We start from the raw sequence: 17,769 nt of genomic DNA, 5'->3' as shown, positions 1-17,769 counted from the left end.
CACATGCTCACAAGTTCTGATATATGTGCATCTTCTCATATGTGTTATGGACATCAGCATTGTCTCTCTGCAGTGATTCATACTCATTGCTGGATGCTGGTGTTTGCGCTCCTGAAAGAGACGCATTGATAAATACAGATAGTAATTAACAGCAAATGCACACCAGGAAAAAGTGTGAGAACTTTAGGGTAACATATATGCCTAATGTTTTCACTCTCCCTCTCTCTTTCTCTCTCTCTCTCTCTCTCTCTCTCTCTCAAAAGATGTCAAAGCTGAAGTTCATGTTTTATACAACTGTAGGTGTCATGATCGCCTTTGCCAATGTCTTATTCCAAAGACATTAAGGGCGCACTAGATCTCCATTCAAAATCCCTATATTTCCCCAGATGTATAACCTAACTGACATCCTTGTGGAATTAATACTGCTCTCTCTCTAGTCTCTCTCTCTCTCTCTCTCCCTCTCTCTCTCTCTCTCTCTCTCTCTCTCTTTGGTGAAATGACTATTCTGACTCAAGAACATGCTCTTGAAGGTCGTAAATCGACATTGTATCCATTCTGGTGCCATTCATGCATTTCGCATACGTCCATATTATGGGAGAAGGCATATGAACTTGTTTCTTTGTCATTAATGTCTGATCCTTTTTATAAAATTTTTACAAAGTCCTGTCATAGAAAGTCCTTTTCCTCGGTAACTGAGAAAGAGAATATTACATTCTCAATTTCTATGATAATTTTTTGCGGTCACAAATTTGTGTTTGTAATGAATTAAAATAATACACGCTGACCTTGTGGTTGGACCTGGTTTCTGGTTGTAGTGGCGACAGGAGATGAAATAGGTATTCTAAAGAGAAAAATATAACGTGCTATAACATTTCTGGTAGATACACGAATAACGTGCTGGATGACAACTGCAACAGATCAGGATTTGGATTGGGGAGTGGATTGTTGTGGTTAGATCACATGATGCACAGATACAAACCGTCTGAAAAACATAGGGGATTCTGAGAAAGGTTACACACAATAACTCACTAGAATATTTTATTTGGAGAAGCAGAGGGCGACAAAGGTTCGAGCAAGAAGAACGTGACTAAGTTCCACGGAAAGTGATCGTAATTTGGATGGAGGTAATACAGGTGTCTACTTTGGAACGTTTTTGAGAATTAAGACTGTAATTGGCTGTGGGAATGAACACAAACTGATTGCGCAAATTTTAAAGGTATATATAACAATAGGTGGCAGGTCTATATGAATTGATGTCTTGTTATATAACTATAATTGTAAAGTATTAAAATGCCACACATATTTGATGGTCCAAGTTAAACATATTTCATAAGAAAGAAGAATGTCTAACAGTTATGAAAATCCCAACAGACACCTTCACAACAGAACCTCCACAACCGTTTACAACCGAAGTTGACTTCTACAAACACAACGCAGAATATCTAGTTTCTAAAAGGTATAAGGTTTACATGGCCATCAGGCATGCAGCTTATATACACTTTCGATGGTATGCATAAGCATGCACCTTTTTCGTGTAAACTACATGTATAAAATGTTTTATGCTTGCAATCATTGTATTGAATAATCAATTTAATGAGGACTTGTACCTGCTGATTTGTGTATCGCTCGTTTCCTTTTTCCCTGTAGGAAAATGAAAAACATACATGTTATATTTCCTTAAATCAGCAGTATCCCATTGTAACATATTTGGGATTGCACGTGCTCAGTAAAGTACAGATGCCAGCATTCGTTGATCTGAAATTTTCCCAGTAATCCCAAATATAACATACGATACATTGAACCACTCTCTGTTAAAATGTTACTGCGCGTGTTTAATGTCTGCTCAAACGCAAGAAGGGTTGAAGTATCCACACAGCGTACCCCATGTACATGTGTGACCAACTCACCTAAAACGATGCAATCTACTGTGATGAAATGGTCTAGTTTCATTCTGAGATTGCAACCAAAGCGCAACATATATAGTCTAAGTACAAACAAATATCCAGGGCCTAGATATTCGAAGCTCTCTTAGCGCTAAGATAGTCGTAAGTGTCATACAAATTCCGTTTGGTATAAAGGTGAAACTTTTAATACGTATGGATCACTGAACATGTGATGACAGCAGGTGTTCGAGAAAAGACACCACCACACCCGTATGATTTTAACGAGAGGCGAGATATCTAAATACGCTAAATACCACTCACTCACTAGCTGCTATAAGTGCACCTTTAAATCATAGTTATAATTCTACAAAAGTACTGGAACCCTGATTTTCCTTCAAAACAGATTTGATAATGCTATCTAGGTCAGGGTAGCCTAGTGGTCAAAACATTTTAACGCCAAAGACACGATTCCTCACAGGGGTACAGTGGGTGTAGCATTGTTCTGGTGTCCCCCGACGTGATATAACTGTAGTATCATCACAACTGCCTGAAACCTTACACACTCACGCACTCACTGACGTACCTGTTATCTTTCTCCTTGTAGATAAAGGCCAGAGCCAGAAAGATAGCGTCCACGACCAGCATGATACTCACACCTATGGCAACTCCAGCACCAAGGTACGACTTACTGGGGCTTTGTATACCCAAATCTGACAGCTTTGTGGGATGTATACATGGAAAATAGGGAAAGGGAATTCGAAAATAAGATGACAGCTTGATTTGATGTAACGTGTTTCTTGTGAATATTACTGAGTACTTACTATGGATAAGTCTTGTTGTTTAAATTGTAATCAGGTCTAGACCGGATTAAAGAGTGATTTATATCAGGAGCAACGATTCACAACAGGGCATCAGGCATGTAAGTCACCTCTTACAAGCAGTGGACAGTCTCACTGACTTGGTTGACACATGTCCTCAGTTACCAATTGCGCAGATCGATGCTCATGCTGTTGATCACTGGATTGTCTGTTCCAAACTTGATTGTTTACAGACCATAATTATAACTGGAATATTGCTGAGTGCGGCGTAAAGCTTATCTCACTCACTCGTTCATTACAACCAGTATCGGTTGCTTGGTTTTGGTGTTGTTTATCTAGGCACACAGCGTTATTCACACTATTATACCAGGTCTGTAAATATTTGAGTCTGGGCCAGACAATCCAGTGATCAACAGCATGGGCATCTCTCTACGTGACTGGGATAAGATGAAATGTAGTGAGCCTGACCATACGATCCCATTTGTCGCCTTTAATGACCAGCACGGATTACTAAAGGCCAAACCCGGATCTTCACGGGTAGCTTGGTATGTCTAACCTGGAATCATATATGTGATATAGATACCATAAATGTAGTCCTTTTTAGTCAAAAGGAAATATAACTCACCTTCTGTTATTTCAGAACCGACTGCCTGTGTTGTCGTTTGTTTTGAAATATAATATGAAAAATTGACCCAAATAATAATATAATAGTATTTGCCTTTTTCTTTAACACTATTTTTTTTACAATTTTAACTTGTTTTAGATCTACTTTGAACTAGTATCTTTGTCATGTCTTGAATGGTTAGAGTGCCTAGAAGCACCAAGCTTTGGAGTAAATGTTACTTGCTGCTGAGTCTGTTTTAGTTTGTGGCTCCTATGATGAGTTATCCTCCAAACTTATCGATGTTGGCCACATTTGTCCATTGCATTCCACGGCGGGAATAAAGGTCAAGAAAACACTTTCCATATCCATATGATAAAACATTTGAGTTAAAAGCAGAGCCCATTGTACGATCACGGCTATATATCATGACCATGCGACATCTCACCAAACAGTGATGACGTCCTACTCTATCGGGTGGATGGCGATCAAAGGATCTCAGTTACGACTGTTTGATATAGACTCAAATACAGATTTTTAAAAACCCATGCTGTGTATTTGTTGCTTCCTTAATTTAATTCAATTAAATTTAAACTGAATTCAACTCATTGTTTCCCATTCTCAATATGATAACACCGGTTACCATCATTAGGTATTTCTAATTATATCACCAGCCGCAACTATCAAGAGGAGACAGGCAATGGTCACGTTGACAATGTGATTGTGTGCAACAACAGGTTCAGCAGTCCGTGTACCTGGTGTGGCACAAAAATAGACCTTGATGAAACGTCTAAGAGGAATAATTATGCATGCATGAATAAATTCCATACACACATATATCACACATATACACAGACACATATGTGCTCATGGAAACTAATTAGGATAAACACCAAAGTTTTCCTTTATTTGTTTCCAGAATTTCACTCCCATTGCAATGCAAAGTGTGCAAAGAAGCCTGGAAAAGAACAAAGGGTTATTTATACGTCCATGTACTTAATTGTTTTTCTTCCATCAAAAATGCCTTGACATTCAAAAGCATCGAATGTGGTCTCAACCAAGTAAGTTCTAACTGAATTTTTTCAAGATAAAATGGCAACATTAATATGGATTCATATAATAGAAAATGGAATATAATCTCACAAGCACTGTCACCGTTGTTACTTTATCTAATTTTAATGCAGGACTACATTTCATTGTGATTCCACGTTCTTGCACTTTGTCTACTATTCACAGCACATAAATTAAAGTAACTGAATATGTATGTGTTCCTTTTCTATGTACGTTGTCTCTCACTTAAAACTTTTTTCTAAACATTGGTCCTTTCATCCAACTAAATTGAATAAAAAATGTAATGCAAATATTATTGAAGACATTGTTTGAACTACCTTTCTTCTCCCCTTCCTTTGTCAATGAAATCGTTTCACTGTTGCTGCCAACTGAACTATCAATCTTGCAATCCCATATTGTGCCGTTCAGTTCAATCGTAGACTTTTGGAACCTCAGCAGGAAACGTCCTATGTTTGGTTGACAAATCACTTCCGTATTCGCCGGATAATCTATGTACCAGTCCACTCCACATGGGGTTTGACTTGTCTTCCTCACAGTGAGGACTGGTCCACCGTTACGGTGCCAATCACATCTCCATCCTTGTCTAGGCTGCGCACACACGAGCTCTACTAGAGATCCGACAGTTATTTTCCTCTTTGAAATCGCCATAGTCACTGAAAAACATCGACGTAAACACACTCACGTTTAGAAGAAAACAACGAAGACTGATAGAATATGTTTCTAGCAGAGGAGTGAGTTTCTGGTATTTGGTTCATTATTTGTTTGCTTGTTTCTTTGTTGTTTTACACCTCACTCAACCATTTTCCATCTGTCTGACATCTACATATAAATGATCGGGTATGGGTCAGACAATCTTGTGACGAACACATGAGCGTCGATCTACGAAATCTGTTTATGATGACAACCAAGTCAGAGACCTTGACAACCCGATCTCCTTAATGGCCTCTTGCGAGAAGCATAAGGTGCAGGTGACATCAACATTGATTCAGTCCCATACATCTCCAAGTTTCGACAATCGTACATTGAAAGTGCAGTTCTCCTACATTTTTGAAGAATATACATGTACATACAAAAACCCAAACCAAACCAAAACAAAAAACATCAGCATAAGACAAATACAAGGACTCTACTAAGTACATCCAACTACACTTGCCATTGTTTCACACTGTTTCCTAGTTATGACTGCACCACCTAGTTATGACTGCGCCATGTATGAATAACTCTCTGCTGTCTCATTGTACTAATACATCTTTAAAACAGTCTGTTATATTATTTACTTCACAAATAAGGTACGATGTGGATAATGAGCACTGTCGGACATTAATTTGCATCCTGCTATGATTCAACACTTCCGATTTTTTCTTACGATTAAAGTAGCTTCTGACAGTTTGAGATCCGTATTTACACGTACACATTTCTAGTGTCCCCCGCCGGTATTTAGCTGGAATACTGCAACAAGCGAGGTAAATACATACTCACTCACTCATCATTTCCTTGACAAAGCAAATCTACATAGTGGTGTATGATTACATTTATTGTCCTGGTGTAGTATGCTATGTAACTGAGAATAGTTTTCCACCGCAATCAGCAATATTCCAGCTATATAGCTATGCACAGGCGTTATGAATAATCGAATTTGGACCAGACAATCCAGTGATCAACAACACGAGCATCGATCTTAGCAATTGACACACGATGACATTTGTCAATAGCGTTAGAGAGTGTTACCCCGAACCCGTTAGTCGCCTCTAGCGACAAGCATGGATTATGAACTCATCCTCACGGGCTGTAACTGATCATAGGATTAACTTGTAGTGATACGTTGTGCTTTGATCCTGTACATCACTTCATATTTGGTTCCTTGTGGTGCTAATCCTTTGTGGTGTGTGTACGATAAGCTGTAAATTCTTGCATATGTGTTATGGAGACATGTGAAGGAGATTGCAAACTGTGATGTAGCCGTGGCAAAACGGGTGCACGCGTTTCTGATGGATGCTACAAGTGGGACAGGATATGCTGAACGTTTTTGACACACCTGGCTTCCTCACTATTTGTTATATGGACGTGCTCTGTAATCGTATCGTAACTTTGATACCATGACATACATTAATCCAGTCAGTCAACCTGACTATCCATTCCCATCTGTCGCCTCTGACCAGGCAATTTCTGACCCGGATTATAACGATTGTCAAATTATTGTAGTGTCGAGATAACGTGTAACATCCTGCTCGTGATGATATATATGATTCATCTTCCGGACAGATTTCATCCTGCTTAGAGTGCTTGTTCACCTTGCATAATAATCGATGGTGACATATTTAACATTGTATATGTATGGGTAAAATACAAGAGAACACACGCATCCGAGTTTTCAGAAAGCCGGAAAGGGAGGGTTTATGTTAACACAGTTGTAAAAGTGACACTGTCATGTTATTTCTTTGAAAAGTAATGCATTATTTGTCAATAATGCATGATTAAATAAGATTTAAGAATCTTACTACAGTCGGTCAAATACCCCGTTCAAAACAAAGGAGTTTATTTTTTTCTTCCAACAAGTATTCGCCTTTTATATACATGACTGATAACTTTGTTTGTCTGCTGAGTTGTTTTTGTTTTCTTAACCCTTGTGAAATGTTCATATTTAATGATGTGTAAAAATTTAATCCACAATGGGTTAAAAGTGTTGCCATCGTTGCCTTTGTCATTGTCAGCAAAAGCCTATTTCAGCGTGATAAGAAAGTATATAACAGGGTACTGAGAAGGTATTAAGACAATTTAACAGGGTACTCTAGAAGGTATCAAGACCAAAGTAACAAGATATATATCTGCTTAGTACACTGGAGGATTCCGGTTACAAACCAAAGATGTGTTTACGAATTACTGAGTGAGTGAGTACGTTTGATATACCAGAACCTCAAAAATGGGCTTTACACATTATACCAATTTGTGGAATCGAACGCGGACCTTCGGAGTGATTAGCGAACGCTTCAACCACTACGCTACCCTCGCACCACTTCACTAAGAGAGAGTGATGTTAGGTGATGTTTGCGAAATTGTGAAGACACACAAACTCATACACCCATAAAAAGGAAAAGCATCAGTGTACTTATGTGAGAAAATAAGTGTGTTTTGATTAAAATCCAAGTGAGCCATTGATAAAAATGAGACTACACCTTACAATTTGATTCCACTGGTCAAATATGTAAGCCTGTGACACATGTTTGGGCAAAATCTCCATTCTTTTATAAAAGGAACAATCATAATTTGGCCGTATATCATAAATACGTGCCCAAACCAAGCAATCCAGTGACTGATATCATGAACATAGATCTAGGAAGAAACGACCACTATTATCGAAAATATTATCTTTCTATTCCCCGACAACGTTAATAATAATAATAGTGTATTTATCATGCGCATTACTCCATGCACAATGCATGCTCGAAGCTCCCAAAATTTATTTATTACCCCGTTTAACCCAGTCTGGGTGTTGGGAGCTAGAAGGTTAGTGGTTACATTACTTATTTCATCGGGTACCTGCTTTCAGCTGGACAATTTTGAGTTGCTTAAGGTAAAGCCAGATGTGTTATGTGCTTTGTTGTGGGGCAGGACTGAAGTAGTAGAAACTCTGAGGAGTCAAGCTGGCAAACACCGAGGATGGTGCTTTAGTTCAACTGTTTCGTGACCTGAGAACTACAATCCCATCAGTAAACGCCCAAGAGATCTTTCTATGTGCCGACAACATGACAGTGCAATCTCTAGAAATCCCAGCAGGATACGTCCTCTAGGACCTGGTCATGTGGCCTTGGTATCCACCGGTTTAGTTGAAGGTACAGTAAACTGTGTTCATGTCGATGGATAATTATCCGGTCCGGTTACAGAGAGTGCAATACAATATTTATTTATTTTACAAACCACATTGGGAAAAGTAGGGGGCTGATTGCCAAAGAACACCCTAGGGCTAAGTGGTAACATGCCGGATGAGACCTAGGGTTACCCTTAGCACGCCGGGTGCTTATACTTTTTGGGGCCAAAACAGTTTCTCCTGTGTGAGAATGTTTTGAGGTCCATCAATCAGTCCCCGAATGATAAGATGAATAATGAACATTTATAGGTAATAATGCCAGAATGAAGCCCCTGTAACCAGGGATGTGGGTGGGTAGCGAAATACAACGTGAGACTTCCAATATGGCGTATACCCTGGCCGAAAGGGATTGTGGGTATCTGAATAAAGCATTGTGGGTAAGTGTTGAAGTATTATGGATACGGTATTGAAGTATACATATAGATACTTGTTGTATTGCATTGTAAGTAAAATATTAGTAACCACATATACAAGAAAGAAAAACCATGACTTAGTGTTACGAGTAGTACAGTATGTATCGTGCTTGCCGTACCTTAGTGACTGGGGTAAGGCCAAACCGTGGTAAGGCAGTGTAAACAAGCGCTCGAGACGAGCATTAGGCTTAGCACTTGACTGTGCACGCTGTTTAGACTACCTGAGCTGGCCATAGGACAGGAATATATTATTGCATAAACTCTTAAGCAAGTTATGTTTAATATTGCTAAAAGTGGTGCGAAACTAAAGTCACTCACTCACCATTTTGAATTCGTTATAACCGTAGTATACTGTCGTTTTAAGCGGTGTTGTGATGATGAGGACTGATACGTCATCACATTACTTGGTCAGCTTCCTGCACGCTAGCTGAATCGGTGATCATGCAAACGCTTTCCTTTAAAATGTCGACATTATCTCTACACAATGTTTGTTTTGGCAGTCTTATTCAATTAAACATTGTACGGTCAATAACTGACAGGCGAATGGGACAATGACGAAATACCGTATTAAATTATATATAGCTAAGTCAGTTATAGTCAGTTTTAAAGTTTTAACATTCTTTTGCATCACAAAAATGAGTAAAGCGTACAATGCGATTATTGATTAAAGTTTTTGAAAATATTGAAGGTAATGACGGACATTTGGATTTGTTAGCCTTCGTTTACCTTTTATTGTTGGAAAATGAACTGTTGTTGCGTCAAGCAAAACACAAACAGATAGTTTTTGCGAGAGGGTGCTACTGCTGAGGCACTAGAGGTTTATACTTTCCACGAACACACCAGCGTGTAATCAGCAGGGATTAACATCTAAATTGTTAGAAATAACTATACAATTTATAGTTCGGAGCAACTAGAGCATTTTATTATTTCTTCAAATGCACTGCTCATATATATACACATGACTTATGAAAACGAGATGCTTCATTTGTAGTCAGTCATTTGTTGGTTATAACGCCAAAGGCAAAATTCATGTTACCATCCAGGAGTGAGTTGAACTGCTGTTGTTCGTAATCTCATGGAGAGTTAAGGAAACCCATTGAGAATATCAATGACGGTATGCTCTTACGTGTGTCACATGTCTGTTGGACTTCCCGTGTGTCACATGCCTGTTGGACTTCCCGTGTGTCACATGCCTGTTGGACTTCCCGTCAGTCACATGTCTGTTGGACTTCCCGTGAGTCACATGCCTGTTGGACTTCCCGTGTGTCACATTTCTGTTGGACTTCCCGCGTGTCACATTTCTGTTGGACTTCCCGTGTGTCACATTTCTGTTGGATTTCCCGTGTGTCACATTTCTGTTGGACTTCCCGTGTGTCACATGCCTGTTGGACTTCCCGTGTGTCACATGTCTTTTGGTCTTCCCGTGAGTCACATGCCTGTTGGACTTCCCGTGTGTCACATGCCTGTAGGATTTCCCGTGTGTCACATGCCTGTAGGACTTCCTTGTTAGCTTATTTTTTCATCACTTGATTTTCCAATGGTCATTATACTGGTTGAGACATATTTATGTCGGGGTTGGTAAAAAAACGTTTTATGCTTATTTAAACACCGCCCGTGCAGCAGAACATTACAAAATCGTGAGTGATGGTTACAAATAAACGAAAGTAGTTGATGACTCATTCTGTATACATATTTATAAATATAGGAAACAAAGATGCAGTTAACAATGTGATGAGTGCTACAATGGAAACATGTAAACATACAAATATACAAGAGTTCCAGATTAGTACAGTTTGCTGTCATTATTCTTATAAAACTTGCTGAAATATTTTCAAGTCGATTGTGTTGAGATATAAAATGGTAAACAGACCCATTTCAATATGGAGGCTTAGAATCTTGTTGCCAACACTGACAAGTATTTTGTGCTGACAATTTACAATCTTTCAAAGTGATGGTGCTGCATGGCTTTGGTAAAATGTATACAAAACGTGCACTTCCAGAATGTGGTGCGCTCATGAAGTCAATTGCATCTCCATATGGTATTTAATATGAAAACCAGCACGCAGTGTTCCGTTCAGATGGGGACCTGATCACACCCAGGTGACATCGATGTCTCAGAGTAAATCTTCCACATGCTCACAAGTTCTGATATATGTGCATTTTCTCATATGTGTTATGGACATCAACATTGTCTCTCTGCAGTGATTCATACTCATTGCTGGATGCTGGTGTTTGCGCTTCTGAAAGAGACGCATTGATAAATACAAATAGTAATTATCAGCAAATGCACACCAGGAAAAAGTGTGAGAACTTTAGGGTAACATATATGCCTAATGTTTTCATTCTATCTCTCTCTCTCTCTCTCTCTCTCTCTCTCTCTCAAAATCTGTGGAAGATGAAGTCCATGTTCTACACAACTGTAAGTGTCACTATAGTCTTTGCCAGTATCTTATTCCAAAGACATCAAGTGGGCAGTCAAAATCCCTGTATATCCCTACATATTTACCTTAATTGACGTCTTTGTGGAAATAATGTTTTTCTCTCTCAGTCTCTCTTTCTCTCTCTCTATTTCTCTCTCTCTCTCTCTTGAAATAACTATTTTGCCTGAAGAACATGCTCGTGAAGGTCGTAAATCGACATTTTACCTATTCTGGTATCATTCATGCATTTCTCATACGTCCATCGCATGACAGAAGGAATATGAACTTGTTTCTTTGTAATTAATGGCTGATCTTATTTATACCAGTTTTACAAGATCCTGTCATAGAAAAATCTTTTCCTCGGTAACTGAGAAAGAGAATCTTACATTCGCAACCTCTATGATATTTTTGTTAGGCACAAGTTTGTGTTTGTAATGAATTACAATAATACACGCTGACCTTGTGGTTGGACCTGGTTTCTGGTTGTAGTGGCGACAGGAGATGAAATAGGTATTCTAAAGAGAATGATATAACATGTTATAACATTTCTAGTAGATACACGAAGAACGTGCTGGATGACAACTGCAACAGATCGGGATTTGGATTGTTGTGGTCAGATAATTCGATGCATATACACAAAGCGTCTGTTGAGCAAATGAAAAAAAAACCGACAACAACAACAAAAACCCCAGGGGATTCTGAGAAAGGTTTATAGGCGAAAGTTCGTGCAAGAAGAACGTGACTAAACACCAAATATGGAAAGTGACCGTAATTTGGATGGAGGTAATAGAGGCGTCTACTTTGGAACTTTTCGTGAACTAAAACTGTAATTGGTTGTGGGAATGAACACAAACACAAACACAAACAAAATGTTAATGGTATATATAACAATAGGTGGCGGGCCTATATGAATTGATGTCTTGGTAAATAACTATAACTGTAAAGTATTAAAATGTCAGAAAATATTTGATAGTGCAACTTTAATATACGTATCTATTATATAAGAAAGAAGTGTGTGTAACTGTTAACGAAAGCTCAACAGACACCTGGAACCTCCGCAACTTAAACATATTTCATAAGAAAGAAGAATGTCTAACAGTTATGAAAATCCCAACAGACACCTTCACAACAGAACCTCCACAACCGTTTACAACCGAAGTTGACTTCTACAAACACAACGCAGAATATCTAGTTACTAAAAGGTATAAGGTTTACATGGCTATCAGGCATGCAGCTTATATACACTTTCGATGGTATGCATCGTGTAAACTACATGTATAAAATGTTTTGTGCTTGCAATCATTGTTTGAATAATCAATTTAATGAGGACTTGTACCTGCTCATTTCTGTATCGCTGAATTCCTTTTTCCCTGTAAGGAAATGGAAAACATTGATAAATGTTATGTTTCCTTAAATCAACAATATCTGCTTGTAACATATTGGGCACTGCACATGCTCAGTAAGTACAGATGCCAGCGTTTGCTATTTTGAAATTTTCTCAGTAATTCCAGATATAACATGATACTTTTGACCACTCTCTGTAATAAATGTTACTACTTAATGTCTACTTAAACGCTATCATATCAAGGGTTTCAAAGTATCAAAGTATCTTCACAGCCTGCGCCAAGGGTGACCAACTAATCTGAAACGATGCAATTCACTGAGATGAAATGATCTAGTTTCATTCTGAGATTGCCCTCAGAGCGCACCGTATAAAAATAAAGTCTAAGTACAAACAAATAACCACGGCCTAGATTTCCGAAGCTCTCTTAGCGCTAAGATAGTCGCAAATGCCATACATTAACATTAACCTTACAACTATCTTAGTGCTAAGAGACCTTCGAAAATCCAGGTCCATTTTTTCCTGTCGTCGTAAACAAATTCCGTTTGGTATAAAGGTGAAACTTTTAATACGTATGGATCACTGAACATGTGATGACAGCAGGTGTTCGAGAAAAGACACCACCAAAACCCGTATGATTTTAACGAGAGGCGAGATATCTAAATACGCTGTTCAGATAGGTCTTACCACTCACTCACTAGCTCCTATGAGAGCACTTTTAAATCATACTATTAATTCTACAAAAATACTGGAACCCTCATTTTTCTTCATAACAGATTTGATAATGCTATCTATTAAGTTTTAATCCTGCTTTTATCGTTATTCAATAAATCCGAACTTAAGTTGTAATGCAACACTGTCAACACTGTGAACAAACGATGTGCCACATACTGAACTTGCATAATTACTGCCAACACAATACGTTCAGGTGTGCAGCATGTTAATTGTGGATAAATTTTGAACGCGAACAGTCAGGAAAACATATTGTTACATTAATGCGTTGCTAGGGCAGCGGGGTAGTCTAGTGGTTAGAACGTTTAAACGCCAAAGACACGATTCCTCACAAGGGTACAGTGGGTGTAGCATTGTTCTGGTGTCCCCCGACGTGATATAACTGTAGTATCATCATAACTGCCTGAAACCTCACTCACTCACGCACTCACTGACGTACCTGTTATCTTGACTATTAGTTTCTCCTTGTAGATAAAGGCCAGAGCCAGAAGGATAGCGTCCACGACCAGCATGATACTCACACCTATGGCAACTCCAGCACCAAGGTACGACTTACTGGGGCTTTGTATACCCAAATCTGGCAGCTCTGTGGGATGCATACATGTAAAATATGGAAAGTTAATTCGAAAATAAGTTGACAGCTTGATTTGATGTATAAAACGTGTTTCTTGTGAATATTACTGAGTACTTACTATGCATTAGTCTTATAGTTTAAATTGTAATCAGGTCTAGACCGGATTAAAGCGTGATTTATATCAAGAGCATCGATTCGCGACAACAGGGCATCAGGCATGTAAGTCACCTCTTACAAGCAGTGGACAGTCTCACTGACTTGGTTGACACATGTCCTCAGTAACCAATTTCGCAGATCGATGCTCATGCTGTTGATCACTGGATTGTCTGTTCTAGACTTCATTATTTACAGACCAACTCCATAATTATATGGCGAGTGCGGCGTAAAGCTTATCTCACACACTTGTTCATTACAACCAGTATCGGCTGCTTGGTTTTGGTGTTGTTTGTCGAGGCACACAGTATTATTTACACTATCATACCAGGTCTGTAAATGTTCGACAATCCAGTGACCGACAGCATCCCTCTACGTGACTGGGATAAGACGACATGTTTCATGCAAGCCAGTAAGCCTGACTACACGATCCCATTGGTCGCCTCTCACGAAAACATGGATTACTAAAGTCCAAACCCGGATCTTCACGGGTAGTTTGTTATGTATTGATATGTAACCTGGAATCATATTTGCGATATAGATACCATAAATTTAGAGCTGTTTTAAGTCAAAAGGAAATAAAACTCACCTTCCGTTGTTTCAGGACTGATTGCCTCTGTTGACGTTTGTTCTTAAATACAATAATATTATGAAAATTTGATTCGAATAAGAATATAATAGCATGTGCCTTTTATTTTTTAACACGATTCGTTACAATTGTAACTTGCTTTAGATCCGCATTTAACTCGTATCTTGAAGGGCTCTGTGATGCATTGTCATTATTTTGTTCCTGAACTTACCTTTATAAGTTATCATGTCTTGAGTGGTTACATTGCCTGGAACAGAAGAGACAAGCTTATTTTAAAAATATACAATATCCTGTTACTGGAACCAGAACACACACTCACACGCACACGCACACGCACACGCATACCCGCACACACAAAGAGTAACGGTAGTACATAAACAAGCTTTTGAGTAAATGTCAGGATGGTAAACAATTACATATTTTATGTTACTTAGTTCAAAACAGCGCAATGGAAACCAACATGAAACTACATTTTCTACTTTTATGTTGGTTTCCATTTAGTGAGATCTGAGAGTTGCAAATTCCAGGTATGGAAACCAACAAGAAACCCCCGAACTTAGTTTCATTTTGGTTTCCATTTACAGAAATACCAAAATCACATCTTCAAAATGGAATCTAGTTGGAAACTCAGTTAGTGAGTTTCAGGGAATGGAAACCAACTGGTTTCCGCAATTACCCACATTACAAAGTCATTTTTGTAGTGTCAGTTGCTGTTGAGTCCGTTTTACTTTGTGGCTGCTATGATGAGTTATTCTCCAAACGTATCGATGTTACCCATATTTAGCCATTGCATTCAAGGACGTCAATAAAGGTCAAGGAAACACTTTCCATATCCATGTGATAAAAGATTTGAGTTAAAGCAGAGCCCATTGTACGATCTCGGCTATACATCGCGGCCATGCGACATCTCACTAAACAGTGATGACGTCCTACTCTATCGGTGGATGGCGATCAAAGGATCTCAGTTACGACTGTTTGATATAGACTCAAATACAGATTTTTAAAAACCCATGCTTATTATTTGTTGTTTTTTTAAATTTAATTCATTTAAATTTACACGTTTTCCAACTCATTGTTTCTTTTTTTCAGTATTATAACATCGGTTACCATCATTAGATGGCTTCTGCTTATATCATGAGACGAAATTCAATAAATCTCACTTTCCAATCTTTAGGATGGCACTTAGTCATTAAAAGGCAATATTGCATCATTTACACTTCAAAGAAATGTCCATGCGTGAAATTTATGCAAACTTTAATTTTAATAGATAAATAATTTTCAGTACTTACCATAATCAGATGTAGAAATACCTTCAAAGAACAAAATACATATTAATTGCTATGTCATAATGTCTATCCCACTGTCTCTTAATTTATTATAAGGTGAATTTATGTAGACAAATAAATATTACTTGCTATGTTGACACGTTTTGACACGTACATAAATACATTTAGTTGGTTGTAAACGGAATCGCTGTGAAACTTTTCTGAATGGATCAAACGAAGGTGTATACGCAAGCATTTTCTTCATCGTGAATATGCCAGAATTGGTGAACCTTTTTATCATGTCAGAACATAAACATAGTGTGTCAAGATAAACCGAACGAGGTTAAAAGAAAATAAAGTGACCAAGAATTGATATACATTCAAGTTTGTCAACAATCCGGTATCGTTACAACCACATTACTATGCAGAGGCCACGTCACAACAGGTCACAGCGACTCTCCCACCATTTGGTACACTGAGCCATAACCTAATGGCTATGCAAGTGATACATATCTAAGACTTATCATTTTACAACATCATGACTGGTGATAGTACGCAGTTGCTTGTGTGAATATGTGAATAAGTTAGTAGGAATCTACCTACCTTGGACAGGGATGAGTTGACTGATTATCGCTAATATGAGACACTCCAACTCCATATTGCAATCGATTGGGAATAGTTTGTGAAGGTTGTCAGCAGTCTCCACAGCCTGTCCCTGGGCCAGGAAGCATATATCGAGTGTTCTTCCTGTACCTCTCACCAATACATCAAGTGGTGTAGCGTTCATGTTACAAGCGCGGGCGTGCGTGTGTGTGCATGCATTCATGTGTATGTATGTATGTATGTATGTGTGTGTAAGCGTGCGTGCGTGCGTGCGTATATGTGTGCATACAGCGTTTGTGTTGATTTGTGTATTTGTGTAGAGATTTGTGTGTGAGTGTGTGTGTTGATTTGTGTGTCCTTGCGCTATCTAATAAATGCAAGATGCCTTTTCGATGATTAGGTACGATGCCGGGTTTCTCTCTCTCTCTCTCTCTCTCTCTCTCTCTCTCTCTCTCTCTCTCTCTCTCTCTCTCTCTCTCTCTCACACACACATACAGTTCATGGTTACAGATACTCAATCGTTCGTTTCCATATACTGACTGAACTCAGTTGACCAATGCCCCTTGCATTTAACACTATTGGAAACGAGTAAATATGAATATCCACTTACATATATCGCAAACGTGTCACATTACACGACATCGCGTCGCATTGCCGGAAGTACGTATGTCAAGGCAGAAAGGATTGCACAAGGCATTCTCTTGTTGGGTTGTTACATTCCTCTATGCTTCAATTCAAGCATAATACTAACAACCCTTTGCTTTTTTCAGCACTATACCCTGTTTACACGATGCCATTTAGAAAGTGGTCAAATGCAACATATGTTACATTTGGGATTTCACTTTCTTAGTAAAGTACAAATTCTAGTACTTTTTAAGGTTGAGTCCCATTCGGGATTCGAACCCGCACCCTCAGAGTCAGGCACCTAATCGCCAGCACACAAAGTCAACCGCCTAGCCCGCTCAGCCACCGCGACTTCCACAAAAATGAAAGTCGGACAACTGGTAATCCAGACTGCGTACTTTGTGTACCCCTCTGATGAGTGTAAATTGGCACGGCTCCCACGGCCGAAAACTATGATTACACGATGCCATTTAGAAAGTGGTCAAATGCAACATATGTCATATTTCGGCATTTCCGAAAAAAAGTACTAGAATTTGTACTTTACTAAGAAAGTGAAATCCCAAATATGACATATGTTACTATACCCTGTTAACAATAACTTCTTACTCTATGTCTGTGTTTCACCCTGTTAATCCCTAGTGTCTTTACAGTACGCCCGTGGTTCAGCCTGTTGACAATCCTTTGTTTCCCTGCACCATGCCCGGCTTTGACCCTATTAATAATGCTTTGTTGCTCAGCATTATCCCGTACCTTAACGGTTAGGCCACAAGTGTATAGAAAGTGCCATTCAATTCAAAGGATTAAACGACGGTATAG

The 17,769-nt window shown here is 38.8% G+C and overlaps 2 protein-coding genes across 2 annotated transcripts; both read right to left on the bottom strand.

Moving 5' to 3' along the window:
- Nucleotides 1-8,348, bottom strand: LOC137271883 (uncharacterized). Its single transcript, XM_067804273.1, has 5 exons — nt 8,289-8,348; nt 2,467-2,600; nt 1,608-1,676; nt 786-841; nt 1-111 (listed from the first exon to the last, which is right to left on the bottom strand). Exons 1-5 carry the CDS (start codon nt 8,346-8,348, stop codon nt 8-10), a joined length of 423 nt encoding a protein of 140 aa, XP_067660374.1. The 3' UTR covers nt 1-7.
- A 1,279-nt stretch (nt 8,349-9,627) lies between these two features.
- LOC137271873 (uncharacterized) lies at nt 9,628-16,513 on the bottom strand. The gene is made up of 8 exons (XM_067804266.1): nt 16,330-16,513; nt 15,751-15,771; nt 14,673-14,708; nt 14,462-14,503; nt 13,585-13,731; nt 12,408-12,441; nt 11,531-11,586; nt 9,628-10,891 (listed from the first exon to the last, which is right to left on the bottom strand). Exons 1-8 carry the CDS (start codon nt 16,511-16,513, stop codon nt 10,788-10,790), a joined length of 624 nt encoding a protein of 207 aa, XP_067660367.1. The 3' UTR covers nt 9,628-10,787.
- Between the last annotated feature and the right edge of the window lie 1,256 nt (nt 16,514-17,769).

Source organism: Haliotis asinina, chromosome 1 (assembly GCF_037392515.1).
Source record: "Haliotis asinina isolate JCU_RB_2024 chromosome 1, JCU_Hal_asi_v2, whole genome shotgun sequence".
NCBI lineage: Eukaryota > Metazoa > Mollusca > Gastropoda > Lepetellida > Haliotidae > Haliotis > Haliotis asinina.
Note: the sequence above shows the minus strand (reverse complement) of the source record. Positions and strands in the feature narration are given on the sequence as shown.

Bases quoted from the DNA above. Each gene is read 5' to 3' on its own strand.
- LOC137271883 (XM_067804273.1), bottom strand. From the start codon at position 8,348: ATGTTACCACTTAGCCCTAGGGTGTTCTTTGGCAATCAGCCCCCTACT. The intron at 2,601-8,288 runs GTTTGTAAAATA...CATCCCACAAAG, and splicing joins CCCCTACTTTTCCCAATGTG to CTGTCAGATTTGGGTATACA. The intron at 112-785 runs GTCAGCGTGTAT...CGTCTCTTTCAG, and splicing joins AAACCAGGTCCAACCACAAG to GAGCGCAAACACCAGCATCC.
- LOC137271873 (XM_067804266.1), bottom strand. From the start codon at position 16,513: ATGAACGCTACACCACTTGATGTATTGGTGAGAGGTACAGGAAGAACA. The intron at 15,772-16,329 runs GTAGGTAGATTC...TGTTCTTTGAAG, and splicing joins TCAACTCATCCCTGTCCAAG to GTATTTCTACATCTGATTAT. The intron at 14,709-15,750 runs GTAAGTACTGAA...CTTCTGTTCCAG, and splicing joins TATTTCTACATCTGATTATG to GCAATGTAACCACTCAAGAC.